Source organism: Sinocyclocheilus grahami, unplaced genomic scaffold (genome assembly GCF_001515645.1).
Source record: "Sinocyclocheilus grahami isolate Dianchi unplaced genomic scaffold, SAMN03320097.WGS_v1.1 scaffold534.1, whole genome shotgun sequence".
Lineage (NCBI taxonomy): Eukaryota > Metazoa > Chordata > Actinopteri > Cypriniformes > Cyprinidae > Sinocyclocheilus > Sinocyclocheilus grahami.
The window spans coordinates 455,324-480,400 of record NW_015505713.1 but is presented as its reverse complement, the minus strand read 5'-3'; the positions used below and the strand labels follow the sequence as shown (position 1 = coordinate 480,400).

The 25,077-nt window shown below is 38.8% G+C and overlaps 1 protein-coding gene across 3 annotated transcripts in view; it reads left to right on the top strand.

Annotated features, from left to right (window-relative positions):
• Nucleotides 1-24,003, top strand: part of tanc1a (tetratricopeptide repeat, ankyrin repeat and coiled-coil containing 1a) — a 125,590-nt gene extending 101,587 nt beyond the window's left edge. For 2 of the 3 annotated variants that reach the window (XM_016238227.1, XM_016238229.1), the window contains 15 exons: nt 1,380-1,987; nt 5,210-5,318; nt 5,638-5,760; nt 8,868-9,104; nt 13,339-13,503; nt 13,880-13,961; nt 14,734-14,867; nt 14,982-15,105; nt 15,629-15,804; nt 15,905-16,037; nt 17,776-17,805; nt 17,888-17,979; nt 18,294-18,440; nt 19,186-19,286; nt 21,961-24,003. In XM_016238227.1, coding sequence (XP_016093713.1) covers nt 1,380-1,987; nt 5,210-5,318; nt 5,638-5,760; nt 8,868-9,104; nt 13,339-13,503; nt 13,880-13,961; nt 14,734-14,867; nt 14,982-15,105; nt 15,629-15,804; nt 15,905-16,037; nt 17,776-17,805; nt 17,888-17,979; nt 18,294-18,440; nt 19,186-19,286; nt 21,961-23,164 — 3,465 coding nt within the window. In that variant the 3' untranslated portion in view covers nt 23,165-24,003. The remainder of the gene's footprint in view (nt 1-1,379; nt 1,988-5,209; nt 5,319-5,637; nt 5,761-8,867; nt 9,105-13,338; nt 13,504-13,879; nt 13,962-14,733; nt 14,868-14,981; nt 15,106-15,628; nt 15,805-15,904; nt 16,038-17,775; nt 17,806-17,887; nt 17,980-18,293; nt 18,441-19,185; nt 19,287-21,960) is intronic. The other variant, XM_016238228.1, reaches the window with a different exon arrangement.
• Nucleotides 24,004-25,077: the final 1,074 nt, after the last annotated feature.

Here is a 25,077-nt window from a genome sequence, read left to right as displayed (position 1 = left end):
AAGTCATTATTATAAGAAAATAAGTCATTATTATGAGAAAGTTTCTCATTATTATGAGAAACTAAGTCATTATTTCGAGAAAGTTTCTCATTATTATGAGAAAATAAGTCATTATTACGAGAAAGTTTCTCATTATTATGACTTACAGAATTATATATTTTTATTCAGTGGCGGAAACGGGCTTCCATACATATGACCTAATGTAAGAGCCTGCAACAACGCGGTTTGACCAGTGTGGAACTGTAGTGCAAGACTGTAATTCAGCTCTCCTGATGCAAATCAAGAGAAGAAGATGCAGCGGCAGTGCTTCAGCGCAAATCCAGCCAAACCTGAGGCTGCTGAGCAGCGTTTGGATGAATATGTCAATATACACTGCGCACTTTCCTCTCAATAACAAAATAAACGCATCAAAAACTGACAGCAGTGAGAAAGCAGCAGTTTAAAACGCATCTGATTACAGCGATGTGGATGTTTGCACGAGTTCTGCAGTTCAGTACTCCAGTAAAGTCCAGTCACGTTACGTTTATTTATATAGTACTTTATGCAATAGGTAGCCTTAAATCAAGCAGCTTTACAGTATTATTCAAAATAAAAAAAAAATTATCCATATGACTTACAAAAAGATGTTTTAGGCAGAATGATGTGTCATTCAGCTACTTTTTCATATAGCTAATTAAAGGGTGATACGAGTTTCTCTCCTATCTCATTTTGTGTGCCAAATATATTTATTTATGTGTATAAATTAATTGTATAACTGTAATTACATAATATGACTTTCAAAAGCGTGAAAAGTTATTACCTTAATTTATTTGTTAGAATATGTATAACTCAATATTTAAAAAAATGGCAAAAGCTGAATAATCAATAAATGTCTACTGATTAATCAGCGAAATAATCGATGATTAGTCGATTAATCGCTCTAATAATGATTAGATTAATTGATTATCAAAATAATCGTTTGTTGCAGCCCTACTCCATATCAGCATATTTGAATGATTTCTGAACAATCATGTGACCCTGAAGACTTGAGTAATGACTGCTGAAAAACAGCTCTGCCATCACAGTAATAAATGACACTTTAAAATATATTCAAATAGAAAACAGTTGATTTAAATTGTAATAATATTTGGAAATATTACTGTTTATTCTTGATATGATAAAAGCATAATTTAAGTATAAGAGGCTTCTTTCAAAATGTAAAAATCAGTAGTGTATATTTTAAAATTGTTTTTTTTTCTTTTAAAGGTTTTTACATTTTCTTAAAGGTTTCTCAAAAGCATATGAACATATCAACATAAATACAAAGAGTACCTTTTCAAGAACTTGTTGTATGTTATTTTTATAACTCTTTGCATTGGCTTTTTTGTTGATCATCACAGGAAGTCAGCAGTCTCCTTCCCTTTCCCATCATCTCTATGGATGATTTCCATGACAACAAGGATATAACCTCTGACCTCACCTCCTACATCCAGCACCGTATAGACCACAGCCCTGATATCCTCAGCAACATTGCCATCAATGGCAAAGCCGACCCGGCAAACATCTCTAAACTCAGCGCCCACCTGGTCGCCCGCAGCCAAGGCTCATATCTTTATTTAAAATTAACCCTCGGCCTGTTTGAGAAGGGTCACCTGGTCATTAAAAGCTCCAGCTATAAGGTTATACCCGTGTCTCTGTCTGAGCTCTACCTGCTGCAGTGCAACATGAAATTCCCATCGGCCTCAGCATTTGAACGAGTATTGCCACTGCTAAATGTGGCTCTGGCATCTTTGCACCCTCTGACGGATGAACAGCTCTTCCGGGCACTAAATGCCGGGTCCATGAGAGGAGAGCTGGAATGGGAGGACTTCCAACAGCGCATGGACGCTCTTTCATGCTTTCTGATTAGCCGTCGAGACAGAACACGCATGTTCTGCCACCCCTCCTTTAGGGAGTGGCTTGTATGGAGGGCGGATGGCGAGAGCACTGACTTCCTCTGCGACCCAAGGTAAGCAGTGATGACATTTTGTCTGACACAAATGAGAGTAGTTCAGTTTGGTGTTGTTGGTGCTTGTTAAGGCAAGGATGAAGTTGCTTAGGTGTTCACAGTAGTTGAATGCGGTAGATCTCCAGTAGGAGTGCTCACTCCTTTTTCTGGAAATCTACCTTTCTGCAGAGTTCAGTTGCAACTCTGCTACAACGTACCTGTTGTAACTATCAAGTGTTCCTGAAGGTCTTAACTAGCTTGGCCAACCTTAAAGTCATAGTTCACCCAAAAATGAAAATTTTGTCATTTCCATAGTATTCATTCATAGCAGACTCCCACAGTCGTCTTTTCCATACTATGGAAGCCATTGGGGACCAGCAACTGTTTGGTTACCCACATTCTTTCAAATGTCATCTTTTGTATTCAGCAGAAGAAAGAAATTAGGGGCTTTCACACTGGGTAGTTATAGGAACTCAATTACAAGAACTAGCAACCATTTTTTCCCTAGGGCAATTTTCCTGGTTGCATTTTCACAGGCAGTAGAAACTTTGAAGTCACATAAACCGGCTGACAGCAACGTCATTTAGAGCCTGGGACACACCAAGCTGACGGTTGGCCGTTGGGCAATGTCGGTTGGTTTTTGAGTGTCTGTCAGCTTTAGTTTTTTTTGGTGTATTCCACACCATTGGCTCTATTCGCTGTTTTTCAGCCGGTTCTGGATGTCGAATAGGCAGCGGAGTCTGTCGGCAAGAAAGAGAACTCTGATTGGCTATTCAGCTTAGCAAATTAGTGCACAAGAAAAAACAGAACTGACAAAAGGCTTTCCTCAGCGCTAGTTCTTTGGCGTCGGTTTGGTGTGTCCCTACCCTAAGGGGAAGTCGTGGCCTAATGGTTAGAGAGTCGGACTCATAACCCAAAGGTTGTGGGTTCGAGTCTCGTACCAGAAGGGATTGTAGGTGGGGGGGGAGTTAATGTACAGCACTCTCTCCCACCTTCAATACCACGACTGAGGTGCCCTTGAGCAAGGCACCGAACCCCCAACTGCTCCCCGGGCGCCGCAGCATAAATGGCTGCCCACTGCTCCGGGTGTGTGTTCACGGTGTGTGTGTGTGTTCACTGCTGTGTGTGTGCACTTTGGATGGGTAAATGCAGAGCACTAATTCCGAGTATGGGTCACCATACTTGGCCACATGTCACGTCACTTTTTTTTTTCACTTTTAAGCACAGAATTCAAAAACGTCAACAACTGGTGGATTGAGGACAGAGACGTGCCTGGACTTTGGCATCAGCCCATCTTGTTGCTATTTTCTATGCTCGTGGAGTTACTTTGTGTACATTTAAACTGTGTGTTTATAAGGCTTTTTAAAAATGGCAGGTGTCGGTTTCGTATGGCATGCCTTTATCTAATCACTTACATCACTGGTAGTTCCTATTGTGCTGCTATCAACGGCTCAAGCCTCCGTTACTAGGTTTAAAATTATGTTTTGGAATTAGCAATGGAAGCGTTGGATGAGATTCTACATACGTTTGGATGAGATTTTATGTTGGGAGAAATTAATCCCACTCACAATAGTGTTTTAAGTACAAAAACTGGATAAATGCTTTGAAATGTATCATCTGATCTATGTCTTGAGCTGTGGTAATTGTAGTACAAGCGGAATAATTGACTTCGGTCCATTGAATTCGTAGAAAATAATGCACACCTGAGGTGTAACGGCCACTCCGCCCACATCACTACCTCGGGTGTGCATTATTTTCTATGAATTCAACGGACCGTCGTCAATTTATTCTTTACTTGGAAGATTTTTGCAAGCAAATAGTGATGTTATAAAACTAGTAAATTAATTGACTAATGCAATCTTTATAATCAGCTGTGGAGAGAGGTTTGTGCTTAAAGATACTACATGTAAGAATTTGAAAACCTTTGATATTAATGACTCCAGTCGCTATTAAGTGAAAGGCATTCAAGGTTGGTTTTGAGCCTCACTGCCGAATATTTACCCCAGTTTTCACCCAACGTTTTATCCTTTTACTCAGCCAGATAAAAACTGGCAAAACCAACCTGTGTTCTTTACATAAAAATTAGTGTACAGACTGTAATGGGAATCCTAGGAAGGCCACATTTTTATGTTGCATTACAACCTGTTCACACATTGGCAATAAACAAAAAGCAATTCATGCATGAAAACTTTTACATATAGTACCTTTAACTGGTTTGGGGGGCGATCAGAAAGGGAGTAACTAAAATGCATTTGAGTGTGTGTAGCCTTTGCACATGAAATTACTCTTGTGTAGTTCTCTTTCATTTTGTAGACACTTCAATTATCTCTCCACCTGAACACACACACATTACTCAGTGTTCTCATTTAGAAAGGCCTCATCACTGTTATAAACTGAAGAGTGACCCACTTAACACAGATCAAACATGGACTCATAAAAATAAAAGTTCATGGACTGTGATTCAGAGAGAGAAAAAAACTTTGCTGTCTATAAGGACAACATTAAGCATCTGTAGGGCCATTTAGACCAGGGCTGTAACCATTAGAGGCATTGAGGGGGACAAGTCCCTCCCCAATATTTGATATTTTTGATGCTGCTCTGTTTGTTGTTATGACAAAGTTTTAGGTTACATTTTTTTACTGCTCTGCCTCCGCAGTCAAACAGCATGATGCTTTAGTTTTTAACAGTGAAAGAGTGCAAGATGGTACGATGTAAGTAGCTAAACATATAATATAATTTTTAAATGACCAACAGGAATATCCAGTGATCCAAACTACTAATTTCACATTCTTGATGAAAATATTGGCTAAATCATTTACACTCTTCATGTAATTCATAAATTGATGTGACAAGCCGTTTTGAATTTTTCACATAATTACCTTACACATAAAAGTGAGTAAAAATTTTATTTGCAAATAATTAAAATTGAAAAAAATCATTCTTGTTCTTTCACTGTTCTTCTCGATCTTTATTCTCTCAAATTAATTTAAATCCTCTTTTCACATAATTCCTTTGAATAAAAAGACCATACCAAAAAAAGTCCCCTTTGAAATATTCAAGACATGGTTACTGCATTGATTTAGACTGTGTTAATCAGAGTGAAGGGAAATATGTCCAACTTTAAAAGGAACCATTCTCTACTCAAGAGACCTTTCAAGAAAGGTGCTTTTATAATGAATCAGGATGATGGTGTTCATTATGATGGTGATTTTTGCTTAATTGTTATTGATGTGTGGTGTACAGAAGTGGTCACGCTCTGATGGCCTTCATGCTTTCACGTCAAGAAGGAAAACTCAACCGCCAGCAAACTATGGAGCTTGGCCACCACATTCTTAAAGCTCACATATTCAAGGTAGGAATCTCAGATGCTCAAAATCCTTATCTGTTGTTTTGAGTGATGTGACCTGTATGTAGCATTTGGACCAATCAGACACACAACTTTTTGTTATATTTAACAAATAATATCGAACTCCCCATCACCTAACCAAATGGCCAATTACGAGGGTCTATGGACCCTTCCCCCGAAATGCACCTAACACCTCAGAAAAGCAGAACAGGCCTCTGGTTCCATGGTAACCAATGCTGATATCACTGGTTTTATGGCCTAAAAGGAATGCAGGAGATAAACTCCCTCATTTTAACTCTTCCTGACTCTCATCCTCTGTCCTCAGGGTCACGGTAAGAGAACGGGGGTTTCGTCAAGTATTCTGCATCCATTGTGGATCAGCTACAGTACAGACAGCCTCTCTGCAGCTCTTTCCTCCCTCAGAAACCTCTACACACCCAATGTCAAGGTTTGAGGATATGCACACACAAAAAAACAAACACATACTCGTCCTCAATGTGCCAATGTGACCATCACTTAAAAAAAAACCAGAGTCAATCTTAAGTAAAGAATAAAAATGAACAACTGCATTGCACTCCTGAATTGTAGAACACTGCTCCAACAATTACCGTGGCTGACGCATTAAACGGCACAAGAAGAGCTATAGCCTTCCAGAGTTCTGAGTCATCCACAACGAACAAGATTTCATAAGTCACATAGAACATAGTAATTAGCACTGAGGCTTACTGAAAAATGCCTTGCGTAATGACTACATTTATTTATTAAATCTATTATTTGTTAATTGCAGTCTAGACTCCTCTTTCCCTGTAATTTCCTCTCCTACAGAGTTTTAATGAAATGAGCGACACTCTGAGTCCGTGTGTGCACGCCAGCGTCCTTGACAGCCATTTGGCAGGAGAGCTGCTCATTAATTCCTGCTGTGTTTGTATAAATAAATGTGATTCTGCTTCCTTTGCTTTTAGTGTGTTCTCGTTTCATCCAGCATCTAAATCAAGCTTCCATTACCACACTGCCCATGTCCACAAAAAAGAAATAATGCCAGGTTGCGTTCATTTCACCCCAACTGGCGACTATGAGTTCATGCAGGAGTGTCACGCACTTAGTAACAAAAAACCACAACCCTCAAATAAAAATATCTATTATTAAGTATAATAAAACTTTACATTAGCTTTCACTTTAATAATTATTGCAATGTCTTTATATCCATTTATATACTTAATATGAATTATCGAAGTGAGAGCATACACTATTAATGCATTTACTGTTGCTGTTCCAGAATATTAAGAATATTAGACCTTAACTGCATCTTATCTTATCAGCTTTTAACAGCGCATTTTGTGAATTAGAGGCTGTTCTTTGAAATCCTTCATACCTGGCATCCTTCATTACCTAGTGTAGACTGAGTTCGGTTAATCAGTAAAGTAATTTTCATAGAAGGCTAATGTATATTTTGTAACATTTTGGATGGATTCCCCCAACCACCCATTCACAAAATGAAGATGTATGTGTGTATTATATACCTATTTTGTGGTTTGGTTTTGTGATTAGAAATGACAAATCATTACTGAGCAAATTAAAATTAATATTTAAATGCTAGGCAGGAAACTGTGGTAGAGGGATTGAGATTGAGTCCATATATTGAAAAAATGGACTGAGGCTATAGAGAGCTATTGATTTAAAACTGTATATTGTACATATACAGTAGGCTGTATTAGTGGTCGACCGATATATTGGCCGATATTTGGCATTTTTCAAATATCGGCATTGGCCGATTAGTTTTTCTGTTTGGCCGATGTGTTCGAGGCGGGACGTTTATTTTGACGGCGCTGAGAACGGCAGCGCCTGAGCACACAGTGCTCACATTCTCCCTCTTGTTCGCTCTTCGCTGTCGTCGTTCAGTTCTGTCTAATATGGATACGTCTAATAATCAGATTAGACGTATCTGTTAAACAAAGGAATTCAAATGTATACAAAAAAGTATTATAATGATTGCTTTAATATTATTAGTAATAGAAAGGCAAACATTATAATACTTTCTCGTTTGCCGTCAGCATTCAGCAAATACACATTTATATAATTTAAACAAATCTTTGAATGACTAATTAACATTTAATTTCACAAACCTTGCAGACTTAGTCAAATCTAGTTGAATTCTTGTGAAGTGTGGATTTGTATCCTGCATGATCGCGTGTTCTCTGCATGATGGTTGGTCCGTGCGACTTGAATGCGGACAAGTGGAGAGTTCTGCTTCATTGAGACGCGTGATCGACAAACTTTAAACTCGTGATTTCAAATTATGCTGCGCTTCATGCTTTTGCCCAATGTCATATTCATGTTATTTTCGTTGCGTGCTGAATGTAAAATGAGTGTCACCATGGCTTTATTTGAAAAAAAAAAAAAAAAAGCTTACCAATGCACACAAACTTCCCAGAATACTGAGTGCCCTGTTGGTTACTGTTTACTTCCTTTTCAATTAGATTTTTATTAAATATTTATTTGTGAAAAATGCTTTGTCTTCTAAAGTATATATACAGTATATATATATATATATATGTGTATGTTTATTTTACACAATTATTTTTAATCCATTTTCAAATGATTTCAAATTTCTTAAATATGAATTAAAATAAATACAATTATATCTGCTTTATATCGGCCATCCTACTTGCCAAGATATCGGCATCGGCTGTCAAAAAAAACAATATCGGTCGACCACTAGGCTGTATATTGAGGCTATACATTGAGGCTATAGAGTGCATATGTAGATTGATGCTGTAGATTATAGATTGAAGCTGTATATTGAATATATACTGTAGATTAAGGCATAGATTGGCTGATGATTTGCTTGCATTTGTAAATTGTAGATATAGGCTGTGGATTTAAGATACACATTTTAGTATGTAGATTGCACATGTAGATTAATGCTGTAGATTGTAGATTGAAGCTATAGATTGAATCTGTTGAATTATAACTGTAGATTATAGATAAAGATTTAAAGACGTTAACTGAAGCTATACAATGAAGCAATAAATTAAACATGCAAATTGAAGCTGTAGATTATAGATTTGGGTTATAGATTGAGGCTGTAGATTGAAGCTGTTGTTTTACATCTATTTCTAATCGACTACAGCCTTAATCTAAAATCTACAGCCTCAAGATTAAGATTGTAGAAGATGTAGATAGGCTGTAGATTTAACCTAGAAATTATTGATTGAGGCTATAGATTGAAGATGTAGACTGTAAATTGAGATTGCATCTAGATTGAGGCTATAGATTGATTATGTAAATTGATATAGATGGAAGATGTAGATTGTGAATGTAGATTGATTCTGTAGACTGAAGCTGTAGATTTTAAATTGAAGTTTTGAGTACTGAAATCAAATCAAAGTTATTGTAAATTGCGAGTGAATAACTGTAACTGAGCCTATACATTGTGACAATGATTTTTAAAGCATGTTACTGATTGAACCGTTTAAATAATTAATAATTTAACCTTCAAAATTGAAGCAGTTACTTAATTTCTTGTGTTAAAACCAGTCTTGCCTTTGTCCGCAGGTGTCCCGGTTGCTGATTCTGGGAGGGGCAAGTGTGTGTTACCGTACTGAGGTGTTGAACAGTGCACCAGTGCTGTGTGTGCAGTCTCACCTGGGCCACCTGGAGATGGCTGCTTTGCTCCTGGAGTGTGGGGCACCAGTGAATGGGCAGTCAGAGAACGGCATGACCTCCCTCTGTTACGCCTCAGCTGCTGGACATCTGCCACTTGTCACCTTACTATGCAAAAAAGGGGCAAAGGTCAGTTGATTCCCCTTTTAATACACAAACCGACTATAAATGATTCAAACATTTCACCAGACTCAAACCTAAACCTCTGTATTTCAGTAAAAGGTATTGAGGGGTTAAATTGGGAGGCAAAAAAGCATAATTACAAAATCTGATACAATTTTGTCACAGTACTCTATATTTCTAGAAAAGGAAACAGAATAAAATTGACATACAAAATACACCTTATGTACACTTTTAATAAAACAAGCAATATAGCTACTGCATATAATGGGAAGAATAAAACATCCTTTTTTATGAGGGGCTGTACAAGCCATAATTCATTCTGGCACTCTCACACACTTACATTCTCCTTTCACATACATGCATTTGTACTGTCACACACTTACATTCTCCTTTCACATACATGCATTTGTACTGTCACACACTTACATTCTCCTTTCACATACATACATTTCTACTCTCTCTCACACACATACATTCTCCTTTCACATACATGCATTTCTGCTTTCACACGCAGACATTCTCCTTTCACATACATACATTTGTACTCTCACACACTTACATTCTCCTTTCACATACATGCATTTGTACTGTCACACACTTACATTCTCCTTTCACATACATACATTTCTACTCTCTCTCACACACATACATTCTCCTTTCACATACATGCATTTCTGCTTTCACACGCAGACATTCTCCTTTCACATACATACATTTGTACTCTCACACACTTACATTCTCCTTTCACATACATGCATTTCTACTGTCACACACATACATTCTCTATTCACATACATACATTTCTGCTTTCACACGCAGACATTCTCCTTTCACATACATACATTTCTACCTTTTTTTGGTATCCATTACTTCCTGGTTAAGCAGGAAGTCACTCTCGGACCAGGAAATACATGTGCAAGACTTGCTCAGCTCTTCCTCACAATTTTCCAATGATGCTATTCAAAGTCATCCTGTTTTCTTTTCAAGTACATATTTTAAGTTTTTAATTTGAAAATATCATTATGTAACCTACGTTTTCTACAGATCTGTGTACAAGTGTTATGATACTGATTTTGATCGTATTGACAGGGCTCAACGCTAAGGACATTTTCTACTGGCCTGGTTTGGCCAGTGGTTTAAATTTTTTACTTGCCCTGGCAAAATTTTCACAGGCCTTGCCACAATCAATCAATCAATAAATAAGACTTATTGTTTTCATTGTTGACTGTAACATTGTATTGTAATAAATGATAACCATTTTCCACAAATAGGTACAATAGTTCAAAGATAAAACTGAAATTAACCATGCTTTTTCAGTTTTTTCAGGTAGGTCTAACTCTATTCCAGTTAAGGATGCACTGATCAGGATTTTTCGTGACTGATTCCAATTGCCGAATTTTTTTATTTATTTATTTTTTTTTTTTTTTACAATCAAATGAGCCGATTCCCAAACTCATTGCCAATTTATTTAGTTTTTATTACTTTTATTTTATTTATTTAGTTTTTTACATTTATTAAATGTTTATTTTGCTCTTGTTACTGGCCAAACTAACCTTAAACAAACAAACAAAAATATATGCAACATGAAGCAACTGCACAAAAACATCAGATGGGCTGAATGAATATTTTATTATTACTCTTTATCATTATTAGCGTTTTTTTACCTTAATTATATGTATGTCTGCTCTATGTCTGTAGGCTACTTTCTGTACTGGAAGCTCCTGACACCAAGACAAATTCCTTGTGTGTGTGTGTGTGTGTGTGTGTGTGTGTGTGTGTGTGTGTAAACACACTTGGAAATAACTCTCTTTCTGATTCTGATGAAAATGCAAATTCAATCTCTGACAGCAGGTGGCACTTAAAGATCAGTAGCAATATAGCGTTTCCTGGGTTATTGCTCTATGCAGCGCTGCTGCGCTTATTAACACTCCTTTAATATGTATTTAACGAAGGTAAGAGGAAAAAGAAAATGCCATCGAAACTTTTCTGAAGACAGTCACAGAAATACATCCATATTAACCCCCACCCTAATTCCATAATTATGGTTTTCTTTCATTTCGTGCATCGCAAACAATGAATTTGTTCTGTCTTGTATAGTATTTTCTCTGCTTGCACGACTATTCTCTCCTCTTTGTGTCCGTCTTCAGTGCATCTGTTTTACAGATATCATGATGATCACTACGTTTGTGTTACTGAATTGCATCCTGTCAGGAATAACCTGCCCGCGCTTTTTTTTAACCTGATCGTTTTTGATTATTGTCAGCTTAAATGCCGGCGTTCCCAGATATGGAAAAACAAACAAAACAATCTAAAAATAAATAAACCGCAATGAGTCCAAATCTTAAGTTATGGCGATAATATAAAGATATCGCTGTCCCTAACTTGCAACATCCCACTTTATTCACTTCCTAAATTAAGTGGGGAAAAATAAATCCATAGACGTTTTCTAATACGTGTATCTGGCAACACGACTGAGGCTGAGCCCGCGTCCTCAATCACAACTCGCTCAAGGGACGAGGCCATGTAACCTTTTCACGATGATAATGTATAGATTTCCAAAAAAAAAAAAATAGCTTGCTGAAACACTTCTGCGAGGTTAGCACACTCCATGCTAATCAGGAATCAGGAACTGTCCTGAACGTAACACTGATCGCGCCTAACCTGCCTTCCGTTTCCACTATACTCTCTCTCTCACATACATACATTCTTCTCTTGCATACACATATTTTCTTCAGACATACATACGTTCTATATACATGTATGTTAACTGATAATGTATGTGTGTGTGAGAGTAGAAATGTATGCATGTGAAAGGAGAATGTAAGTGTGTGAAAGCAAAAATATATGTACGTGAATGGAGAATGTAAGTGTGTGAGAGTGCCAGAATGAATTATGGCTTGTACGGCCCCTCATACTTTTTAGGCACAGGTTCAAACTCAAGTTCAGAAAACAGTGTTCACATTATCCAATCGAACTTAATTCTGATGTCAAATACAACTGGGTGTACATCAAAAACTGTACTGTGAAAACCCCCATATAGTAATTGGAAATGCATTTTTATGGAAAATAATTTTTATTTTATTGTTTTGTTATAATGAGGGAAAACGTTCTAACAGATAGACAGTCATTAAATGCTGCTGTCCTCATTAACTTTAAATACTTCATAGAGTGTGCATGTAAATGTCAATCAAACTGAACTCAACAAAAAGAAAGTGCAGTTATTTTGTGGTTTGGTAACTGGTTACATAAACAATTCTGCTGTTTTCAAACTGTGGAAAGTTTATATTGTAAAATGTTTAAATCATTTTTGCACACAGTGTACTGTATAGTGTACAAGGTGTTCCTCCTCAGTTTTACCTTCTGCAAGTATTACAGATGAACTGCAGGAACTTTACCACTTATTTATTAACAGGAGCTTGTCAATAAGAAGACGGCTTTAACAATGCAGTATGACAAACTAGATGATTACTGCTGATTAAAGGGGTCCTATTATGCTTTTTCACTTTTTCAACTTTAGTTAGTCTGTAATGGTGCTGTTTGAGCATAAAAAAGATCTGCAAAGTTACAAAGCTCAAAGTCCACTTCAAAAGGAGATATTTTATTTAACAGAAATCACTTTTCAAAAACTACAAAGAACGACTCGTTTGGACTACAACGCATATTTTCCGGGATTTGTGATATCACAAATACAGATGAATGGGATGAGACCTGGTTGAGCTGCACTAGAGAAGGCAACGAGTGTTATCACTATGTCAGAGACACGCTAGCTTTCCCAAAGAAGATGAATTTCCTCAAATTGATTTGATTTTGATGCAATATTTACACTGAAGCTCGCAGGCGGCTATGGTAAGGGTCGTGACATTTCCCGACCAGGTGCCAAGTGATGCCAATCACAACACACACTGGCCCAGCTAACCAATCACAGCACATTTTGTGTTTCAGAAGGCGGGCCTTCATTTAATACAGGAACTATTTGAGCCGTTCATGCCAGACTGAGGAGAGAGGTGTTGTAATAATGAAAAATATGTGAAAAATAATGTGTTTTTGGAACAACCTAGTATGAGAGCCTGTTCTAGTACACCCCTAAAACAAAATCAAGACTTTGTAAAAGAGCATAATAGGACCCATTTAAGCTGAAAGTAATTAGGAAATACATTTATTTTTATTATCATTAATGTGTTCAGTGCAGGTTTATAAGTAAAGCTGTATACATACAGTATGTGTTTGTTATGTGCATTAGGTGGATCATGCTGATAAGAGCGGTCAGTATGCACTGGTTCACGCTGCTCTGCGGGGTCATGCTGAGATTGTGCAGTATCTTCTGGAGCAGGAGTGGAGTTCAGACCTCAAAAGCAAGGCACTGCAGCAGGCACTGATCGCTGCCTCCAGCATGGGACACACACAGGTATTGAAAACACACTATTCACACAGGATACCCCACACCGCACTTACACACAGTTACCAAATACACATTCCCTCATTTTGCTATCAAAATAGGCATATACCATAGACTATTGTCTACTGTTTTTAGATTAGGCCATTTAGAATTAGACCACTATAGATAAATAATAATAATAATAGAACATTTATTTATGATTTTTGTGGAGTTTTTGTTAGATTTAGAGGTTTTCTGATTATTCAGCATTTTTCCTTAAGTAAAGCTAGGTTAGAAACACAAGTACTAAACCCAAACACACTCAACACCCAGATATTGAATACATACTATATTGAATCACTACTATATTAATTTTTACATCACACATATGAATTTGTATTTACAGGTGGTAAAAAGTATGCTTTCAATGAACAGTGATGAATTTTCAGTGCAGATTGACGGTCATGATACTTTGTGGGGTGAAACAGGTTTGTAAATACACCACATTACACTGCATTCATTATTCTCATCTTACTTTTACTGTAGTTAAAATACAATTAATGTCTTAGTGTAAAACAATTATGAGCCATTGTTCTATTACATAATTGACATGTAAAAGTTGTCATTTAATGCAGTATTGAAAGATTAAAATAAACACAGACATAAACTGTGTCCGTAATCGCATACTGTCTAGTACATATTACGTTTGGTTTAAAACTTAATTCATAGTCGTTAAAAGAGTATGTTCTACAGGTATAGTATGAATGTGAGTACTATAAATAAAATTCGGACATGCTACTACTATCTGCCATATTGTTGCTGTCACATGACCGACCAGCGTCAGTTGCCTCACTTCGTTGCTATTCACAACTCCTCTCCCATGGCTTCATGGGATAGTAAAGTGTCCATCGAGAGCAAACTCCAGAATCTCAGCGGAAGTAGTAGGTCATCTACTGTTGGCCAACTGTTTTTCAAATTTACATTTACATTTAGTCATTTAACAGACACTTTTATCCAAAGCGACTTACAAATGAGGACTATGGAAGCAATCAAAATCAACAAAAGAGCAATGATATACAAGTGCTATAACAAGTCTCAGTTAGCTATGAATATTATGAATTCGGACACCACTGTTTTAGCATACTGTTCACAGTCTGTATAGTTGGAAAGTAGTCATATTCGGACACAGTGATAGTTTCCCAGCGATGGAGTCTGTTGTGCTGTTTAGATCATCGTTTTGAGCATGCACATCTTCTCCAGCTCTAACCGCTGCTGCTGGCCGGGGCAAACTAGAGGGGTGTGTGTTCCTGCTGGATCAAGGTGCCAGTGTAGCACAGACTAACCGCAGAGGGGTGGCACCCATCTTTAATGCAGTTCGACATGGACACACACAGGTAAGACCCATTATTATATACACAGAAAACAAAAACATTTTATTTAGAAAAAAGAAATTTTACATTGACATCTCTCATCTCTCTTACTTTCCTTCTCTCTTCTCTCTTTTCTAGATAGCAGAGTTGTTTCTGCAGCGTGGCGCAGATGTGAATTGCAGTGATAAACATGGTCGCTCTCTACTGATGGTGTCTGCAAGCGAGGGACACCTGGAGACCGTGAACTTCTTGCTCTCACAGGGTCAGTAATCGTGACTCTGATGTCCTTATCTAACTTAACCCTATAAAGCCTACTGTATTGTATTTGATATGCAAATTTCTAAGGCTTCTCAATTATCAACATGATCAAAACTTTGCTGAAAATATTGTACAGAATCTACTACATGCCTTCTGTCATCTAATTTCCTTTTAGTATAACTAAAATATCCACCTTTAAGTCATGGTACATGTGTTTTTGCTGTGAAATCTTTACTGATTTTTTTGTAAATTCACAGAACGTGTTTTTTCATTCTACTACACTATTTTTCCAATGTTTTTCTATGTAAATACATGCTAGATGGACATCTTTGACCATTGCACTTGCATCTTTTGCAGCATCTCACCCATGACGGCGTTGTAAAAAGTGGTGCAAGTTAAAAAAAAAAAATTCTCAACTTAAAAAAAAAATGCATCTTGAGGCTTTGTGTTGTTTCCCCCAATCAACTGTGTGTGTGTCAAGTTTTTTTTATAAAATAAAGTCTATAAGGATTGTGTTTTTATTGTAGGAGCATGTATGACAGCAGTGGATAAAGAAGGTCTGACCCCGCTCGGGTGGGCGTGTTTGAAAGGGCAGAAGAAAGTGGTTGAGTTTCTGGTGGAGAGGGGAGCTCAGATTGACCACACAGATAAGCACGGGCGCACCCCGCTGGACCTGGCTGCTTTCTACGGAGACGCGGACATAGTAAGCCGAGATAACCTTTCTCTGTGTGGACACACAAACACACACGGACACTTTTATCTCAGTATTATACCAGGTTCATATCTGAGCAATCTGTTTTCAGGTGCATTACCTGGTCGAGTGCGGAGCGGCGATTGAACACATGGACTACAGCGGCATGAGACCTCTGGACCGGGCCATCGGTAGCAGAAACACCTCAGTCGTGGTCACTCTGCTGAAGAAAGGGGCTAAACTGGGTGAGTCTCACCTCAGAAGATCATAACACACATTCTTGTATATCTCCTGGGTTCATGTGCCGTCCTCTAGAATCTAGATTGCCACAGTCAGGTTCTCAGGAGGGGCTTGTCCATTCTAAATCTAGAATGTAGCAAGTTCCATTTGTTCTCCCCTTTTCTCTGAGAATAAAAGCACAGCGTTCCTTTGCTGAGTCCTAAATGCAATTGAAACCAGGCCATATTCGCAGAAGAGCCGTGCAGGACTGTTAGGCCACAGTTAAGTAGGACGCTGGTGATGTATGGGACTGTCATTCACACTCTGCGTCAGGGCAAAGACTTTTATAGCAAAGTCCACTCAGCTTTCTACTCAAAGTCACAGAGTGCAAACCTTAGGAGAGCATATTCCCCCTCCAGTTTAAAAACGTCTAATTACATCTGAAACGGAGACTGTCTCTGCCAGTCTGGGGTTGATGATGGCAAAGAATTTGCCAGATGCATTTTAATGACGTTGTGGTGCGATTTGTCTTGTCTACATACTAGACATGGTTCAGAAAAGCTCCTTTGTGGATTGGGGGAAAGGAAAATCTCCTACTTTTGTGAGCAAGCTCCATAACCACTGAAAAATTACCCATGTTTTAAATTAGCATTAGCTGATATTTCCAGTTAGCCACTAGAAAGGAGCAATGTAGAGGTTAGCAATTTTTTGCTTGCTCATTTCCCCTAGCTATACAAATAATACTGCAGAACAAGCAAAAAGATCTAGTTTCCTTTTTTTTTTGTCAAACTCTCATCCAAACCATCTCAAGAGGTTTTGTTTTAGAAAGTCTGCCAATGAATACTTTTATACTTAAGTTACTGTAGTTGTCCTAAAGTAAGCCTGAAGTGGCACTTCTGCAGTTTTAACATTTTATTTCATTATTATAAACAGGCAATTCCAGTCCTGGATGCTGATTGGTTGAAACAACATTTCAGCTGTTTTAAAATACCTGATATAGTCAGAACCGTTATGCAAACCACCAGTTTGCCTAGTAGCTATGTAACTATTAGCCATAGATTACACGTTATGAATTATATAGTTAAGTGGAAGGATGGCACATGATGGATCTGCTTTATGAAACTGCTTTATATAGTTTTTTAAAACTGATTTTATGTAGTAATTGTTTTATAACTGTGCTACTGTATATTGTAAATCTAGTCACAGTTTCTCATACCTTATCGCTTAACAGTATATACACTACCGTTAAAAGGTTTGGGGTTATTAAAATAAAAAAACATTAAAGATTCTTCAATGACTTTTCATTAATGTAAAGTATTAAAAAAAACACTTTTCCACCAAAATATTAAGCAGCACAACTCTTTTAGAACTGATAGTAATATGTAATGTTTGCTGAGCACCAAATCAGCATAAGAATGATTTCTGAAGTATTATGTGACACTGAAGACTGGAGTAATGTCTGCTGAAAATCCAGCTTTGCCATCACAGGAATAAATATATTTTAAATTATATTAAAATACAAAACAGTTTGCAAAAATATTTTAAAGTATTACTGTTTTTACTGGATTTCTAATCAAAATAATTCAGCATAACCGACTTCTTTCAAAAAAAACAACCCCAAATTTTGAATGGTAGTTTATATTTCTTCCAAATTCCAACACGCATCTATTCTTCTCGAGTTTTCCTTGCATTTGTTCTTTATGCTTTATTTCTCTTGTTTTATTTTTCTTTCTTTCTGTTCTGCTGTCACTATCACTGCTAAAGGCTACAGAACATCTCCTTATGAACGATCAGGTACAAGCATTAGGAAAGTCATACTCTGAGTCGGTCTGTGTGTTATTGACTGTCAGGACTGACGTCTCTTTCTCTCTTGAAGGTAACGCTGCCTGGGCCATGGCCACCTCCAAACCCGACATCCTCATCATACTTCTGCAGAGACTCATGGAGGAGGGAAACCTGCTTTATAAGGTCTGTAGATCTAAAAATAGAAAGTTATCAATTTTTGAAAACGTACATATATATTTTTTAAAATGTCTGTGAAGTGTTTAGGCTACTGTTTTTAATAACAAATGCTAGATTTACTTTACATGAACCACAATTGCATTGATCTAACCATGGTATTGAAGAGCCATCTATGGTTTTACCTGTAGTTACTACAGTGTGTTCTTGGAAATACCACATTTAAACTATGATCAGTAAATTTCAATGAAGGTTCTCTGAGACTTTCTGAAGCATTCATTTTTTCATTTTTTTCATGTATTCCCTCTCTCCTTCTTTCTCAGAAAGGGAAGATGAAGGAAGCCGCTCAGAGGTATCAGTATGCACTGAGGAAGTTCCCGAGGGAAGGTTTCGGGGAAGACCTGAAGGCATTCAGGGAGCTCCGGGTTTCCCTGTATCTCAATCTGTCCCGCTGCCGCCGCAAAACCAATGTATGTCAACCAAAGTGCATGTGTAACTTCAGTGGATAGAGGTTAAAGGCTTCAATAACATCCCTAACGATTGTTGGATGACAGTACATCTCTATGTGCCTTAACAAACAGAATTAATTATATTAAATGGATATAGGCATTTTATATTGATCACATGCAGACTCATTTTCTCCTCCAGGATAATTGTAATGGTTTGCCTAGGTTCAGGAGATGAGCCTCACAGGCTGTTCTTAGAAGTGTTTTGAGTGCAATTAGGCAGCAGATTATGTGAATGTGAGAGAGAGATAAAGAGAGAGTCACTATGTGTCCTGCTACGTGTTTCCTAATTACACAGGCAACCTGAAGTTCTAATGGTTATTTTAATAGGATCTGCCACTATTAAACATTTAAAGTGCATCATTAGGGCTGACAGTTATGGCTCTTCATTGATACTCTGACCTCAGACTCAAGGACAGAATTTAAACGAGAGTCTCCTGATTTCAGATTCATGCACCTGAGCAGAATGAAAGACTGAGGTAGAATGTGAGCAAGTAAATTCAGCCCCTTGATATGCACACATCACTACCAGAATGCAGAAGTGCTGCCATGCGGTGCACTAACCGCTCTCATGGGTCTAGTTAAGACAAAGCATTAAAACTTGCGTGATCGTTATTTGGTCTTCATTTCAGACACCCCCCCCCCCCCCCTTCCTTCTTCCTGTCACTCAAATTCTCTCTCTTCTTCCTTTCACAATTGTTCTTGACAGGATTTTGGCATGGCTGAGGAGTTTGCCACCAAGGCTCTCGAGCTCAAGCCTAAGTCCTATGAGGCATTTTATGCACGTGCCAGAGCCAAAAGGAGTAGCAGGTAAAGAACCTTCATGCTGGCTTGGAACATGTGAATTGTTTCTGATAAAGGAGAATTACTTCGGTTGTTTGTGCTGTCTCTTCAAAACCAAACATACAGCGCAACAAAATTCTCCATTTGTGTAGTTCTTTTTAATCAATCAGTTTGACCCAATTGGCAAATTGGACAAAATTCAATACAGGAGTCACTGGTCTGATTCATGTGCTGAATTTAGACATCTCTGATTACCAAGTAATCAAACTTGAAATGTGTCATGGACTGCTAATATGTATTTGTTTTTTTGAACAAAATGTTTTAAAAAGCTAGTTTGTTGGTTAGTCTAACATTAAAGGGATGGTTCACCCAAAAATGAAAATGCTGTTGTTAATTACTCACCATCATGGAACTTCATCTTCAGAACACAAACGAAGATATTTTTGATGAAATCCGAGAGCTTTCTGACCCTCCATAGACAGCAATGCAATAACTACCACATTCAAGGCCCAGAAAGGTCGTAAGGACATCATTAAAATATTCCATGTGACATCAGTGGTCCAACCGTAATGTTATAAAGCTACAAGAATACTTTTGTGCGCAAAGAAAACAAATAACTTTATTCAACAATTTCTTCTCTTCCATGTCAGTCTTTGACGTGCGTTTACAAGAGTACCATAATGCATGCGTGCTATGCTGCTGAACACCGGCTCTTGCATCAGGAGCATCGCAAGCATGTGTTTTCATGAACGCGCATCGAAGGCTGACACGGAAGAGAAGAAATTGTTGAATAAAGTCATTATTTTTGTTTTGTCTGTGCACAAATAATATTCTCGTAGCTTTATAACAATGAGGTTGAACCACTGATGTCACATGGATTATTTTTGGATTATCATGTCCTTACTACTTTTCTGGGCCTTGAACGTGTCCGCTGCGTTGCTGTCTATGCAGGGTCAGAAAGCTCTCGGATTTCATCAAAAATATCTTAATTTGTGTTCCGATGATGAACAAATGTCTTACGGGGTTTGGAACGACATGAGGGTGAGTAATTAATGACAGAATTTTCATTTTTGGGTGAACTATCCCTTTAGGCTGGCCCAATTAGCTGATTTGTTCATAAGCCATGCTTACATGCATAACACTATATTTCAGTGTATTATAGTAATTTATTGTATTTACATTATAAAAAGTTTTTTTTTGTGTGTGAAGTATTTTTGAGCTTTATTATAGTACCAGGGTTGTAACCTATTTATGACGTGGTATTTTTTTAATTTTACAGTTAATCACTTTACAAATTTTTGGAAACATCCAACACTTACACTGTAACATTTTTCTGAAAGCTAAGAGCAACAAATACACCAGAACAAACTGGGAATCGTCATGCACTTAGTTGCACAGCGGAACAGACTTATATAATTCACTCAAGTACAGCACTACTGCCTTAAATCTGCTTTGTAATGCACAGCGGTCATGCAGATGGTTTATCTGAGCCGTCTGCTTTGTTGACTAGCACAGTCAATCACACTTTTATACTATTTATAGCTCCAAAACGTATTAAAACAGCCTGCATAACAGAATGATTCCCATGTTCCCAGGGTCATACAATTTATATGGGACATAAGGAACACATGACTATGTCCCCAGGCTATACAGTATCTTCTCATCACTCAAAGATTGAATTATCATGTAGTTACTGAAGTTGCACTGAACACCTACTTCTGTAACAGCTTTCCAAATTATTTAATTACAGTCCTCCACAAAGTCTACCTTCTCAACATTAAGTGAATTAATAAAGAGAGCTCAATCTATGGTGTTCTGTTGGACTTGTATTAAATAGCACTTTTTTTTATCCTGGGTTAGGAGTCATGACCATTTAAAAAGTTTACTTGATGTGTGTTAATAGCAGAGGTGTAAAGAGTACCTAAAAACCATACTTGAGTAAAAGTACAGATACCTTACAGTGAAAATTACTCCACTACACGTTACAAGTCACCAATTCCAAAACAACTTGAGTAAAAGTCTTAGAGTATCTGATTTTAGACCATTAAACTATTGCTCACAGGCCAGTGTTAACCTCTCCACGTGCCAATGTATAATTGTCAATCAGATGTGAATGTTAACCAGTCACTTTAAAGCTGCTGCCTATGAAGAGAGTCTTAAGCCTCTTTCACACAGAAATTCCTGAAAATACATGGATAATGTTCATTCACACTGCCAGTGATTTTCCGGAATCTTGTGTGTGCGTTCACACACATCCCGTAAAGACACGTGACATTACGATGTGACATGTAATGTGACGCGTTCTGTTTCATTTAAGCTGGCGAACGATCTCAGCTTCAGTGCGGATAGTGAGGAGCTACCTGATCTCTGCTTCATTACAGTTTGCACATATTTTTTCGTCGCGAACATTGATCTGCCTTAAAAGCACCCGGTAAAAGAGTCGCATGATAATGTGTGTCATCACTACGACGCACTCTTTACGGCATTGGTTCTGGCTTTTGTTCACACAGAGCTCGTTCCGGGGCTGAGGACATTGTGGTTCCAGATCCTGTTTATGTAGGCTGCTTCCTGTGTAGTGAGGCAGCTTACTAGGTCCAGAGAGAGAGAGAGAGAGAGCGCATATATCTATACCATCTACTGCATATAGTTTATAATAATGATTAATTATGTACCAGTTCCTCTGTTTTTCACTCTTTTTCAGGCAGTTTGCAGCCGCGCTGGCTGATCTTTATGAAGCGGCGCGTCTGTGCCCCAGTAACAGAGAGATCAGACGTCTGCTGGCACGTGTGGAGGAAGAGTGCGAACACCTGCAGCGACAGGGTTCTAAACACCCTACCTCTCACAGCAACCCCTCACACCATGAGGAAGACAACAACGAGGAAGAAGAAGAAGATGATGACGACGACGATGATGACCAGGACATTGAAAGTTTGGAGAAAAGCCCAGACAGCCTCAGCATAAACATGTTGCAGGCAGATGAGGAGGAGGAGCAGTGTGAGCAAGAATTCTCTAGGCAGGAGAAGAGGAAGGAGAGCTGGCATCAGAGCTGCACTTTGCCTGATTCTCTAGGCCTGGCAATATCGGATGCCCAGTTCGCCATCTCCACAGCTGCCCCCGGACGGGCCGCCCACAGGCGTCTTCCGTCCAGACAGGCTCAAAGCATGAAAAACCGAGACTACAGCAGCTCGCTACACGCCGAGGGAAGGACGCCCCAGAGCGCCGGGTCCAGCCCCATGCCCAGCCGCCACCGGCCCGCCTCACTCCGAGCAGGGCCCTGCATTGACATTGGCAGTGTCGAGAGGGGTCCGCTCGGTGGTACCAGAGAGGGCAACACTCAGTTTGGTCATGCAGAGAAGGCTGAAGGCAGCATCGAGCCAAGGGGGGAATTCTGCAGGAGCAGCAGCGTGAGAGTGTCCAGCTCCTCCAGCGGAAACCTGACAGAAACCAGCCGCATGCGCAATTCTGTGGCGAGTGGCGACAGCGGCACGAGGCAATCGGAGCATAAGTCACGCCCATTTATGGGCGTCATTGACAAGACTGCACGTTTCCAGCAGCAGCAAGGCCATCATGGCAACCTGGTGTCCAGTTACGGCTGGCAAGGACTTGTGCCAGAAGGGCTCGTAGGTCACAATGTAGGTGTTGTCATGAACACGCGCTCGCAGGGACTGACCAGTGACCTCCAATATGCTAAAACGAGCGCTTATCAGGAGCCCATGCATAACAGCACACATATACCAGAGTTTCACCCAGACAAGTTTCATCCTGGGTCTGGATACAAGGACAGTAACCCCATCCAGCAGCACTACAACGACACCAAGCACAAGCAGGCCAGCCTGGCCCGGGACAACCCCATCCTGATCAGTTCCATCAAACCTAAACGCTCCTTTATTGAGTCCAACGTGTAGCTACGAACTCATACTTTACGTTAAGCACAAGTTGTTTACAGTCTTTAATATAGGAGCTGCGGTTTTCATCAACAAACCCAATGTCATTTGAGTCGTTTTGAAGACTAAATTTAAAGCATTTTGTGTGTGCTCCTGGAAAGCGCACACGAGTAAAAGATTGCCTTGCATTTCTGTTTACAACTACAGCTTCTGAGGTATTTAAGCACATTTTAAATGCGCAACGCTGCATCTGCATCATTAAAAGAGAGCTGAGATATGATACAGATGATTTATTAATAATGTATTAAGATGCCTGACCTGACTTTAGACTTCAGTAAGGACATAGGACGTCTACCAAGATGAAACACTCTCTTACAGTAGGATTGTGGACCGGTCCTGTGTGTATTCAAAAGCATTTCCTGTTTGAATGGTGGTGAGTCTGTGTGTGTGTGTGTGTGTGTGTGTGTGTGTGTGTGTCTGTGTGTTTTCAAAAGGATTTCCTGATCGAATGGTGTTGAGTCTGTGTGTGTGTGTGTGTTTGAGGAGAAGCGTGTTGTATTTCTTCATGAACTACTCACTGTTTGGACTAATTTATTTATGGCTTGGTTGTCCGATTAAAACAATATTATATTTTATATATTAGTTATTTTTGCACAGCTATATATTATGAAATACCACTATGATTGTGAGATTGATATGAACTGTATAAAGGAGACCAGGTTTACATGCATGTTTTGGTGGACCATATTCAGGTGTCTGAGGACATAGATGTTATTTCTTATGTACATTATTTGCAATTAATTTCATGTATAGGGCTGTTACGTATTGTATTTGAATATTTCAGCAACATATACAATAAACCCCAGTTTAAGACTTCTGTTTAGTTATTAGTTTATTACATTTCTGTCTTATTTTTATAAAGTCATAAAGTGACGGTTACTGCACAACTATAGAAAAAAATACTATAATGAGAGCCAGTCCTTAAAGGGGTCATCGGATGCCCATTTTCCACAAGTTGATATGATTCTTAAGGGTCTTAATTAAAAGTCTATAGCATACTTTGGTTAAAATTTCTCAATGGTAGTGTAAAAAACACCCTATTTACCTTGCCAAAAAGATCTCTGCACACAGCAAGCTGTTTTAGTGCATGGTCCTTTAAAGGTGGGGTAAGTGATTTCTGGTAGCCAATGTTGACATTTGAAATCACCAAAACAAACACGCCCCTACCCCAAAAGGGTCTCGCCCCTATTTTGATAGCTGACGGTCGCTTTGTCACGTCCAGTGTACTGTGTACTAGACAGACTTTAGCTGTTGTGGCGACGGCGCACAGACGGTGTTACTCGCCTATCGAGAAGAAACAAAGCAACCTCAGCGTCCGATCGCAGGCCTTCCGCTCCTTGAGTTCTCTCCAGCGCTGGAAAGCTAATCTGATATTTACACGGGTCCTACTTCTTGCCTTAAGCCTTCTTTTGTTCCACAGATGTTTTCCTCTTTTGTTTTTTATCCGCCATCTCTATCTTTCTGTCACTCGGCTCGCTAATGTCCGTCCGTGTGCACTGAACGCTCTCTCCTCCACATCATGAGTAGACACGCCCCTTACTGCTGATTGGCTCAAGTTTGTTTTACTAGTCGCCCGAATCCGTTTTCTAAAGCATTTTTTTTAAATCGCTTACCCCATCTTTAAATGCTAATGAGCTCTTCTCACTCCGCCCCTCTCTGTTTACTTTAGCCATGGAACTTTTAGCCACATTCCCTTCAACGAAACAAAAGTAATCTACTGCATTTTCAGCGGCTCAGGTGTCGGGAGTAAATAACTGCTTTGTTCATTATTACATCCAACAACAGAACACCTCAATCGCTTAGGAGCCATTCTTGTCTTCACCTGCTCTGGCATTGAAACAATGGCGGACTGATGACAGCTCACTCAGGGCGGG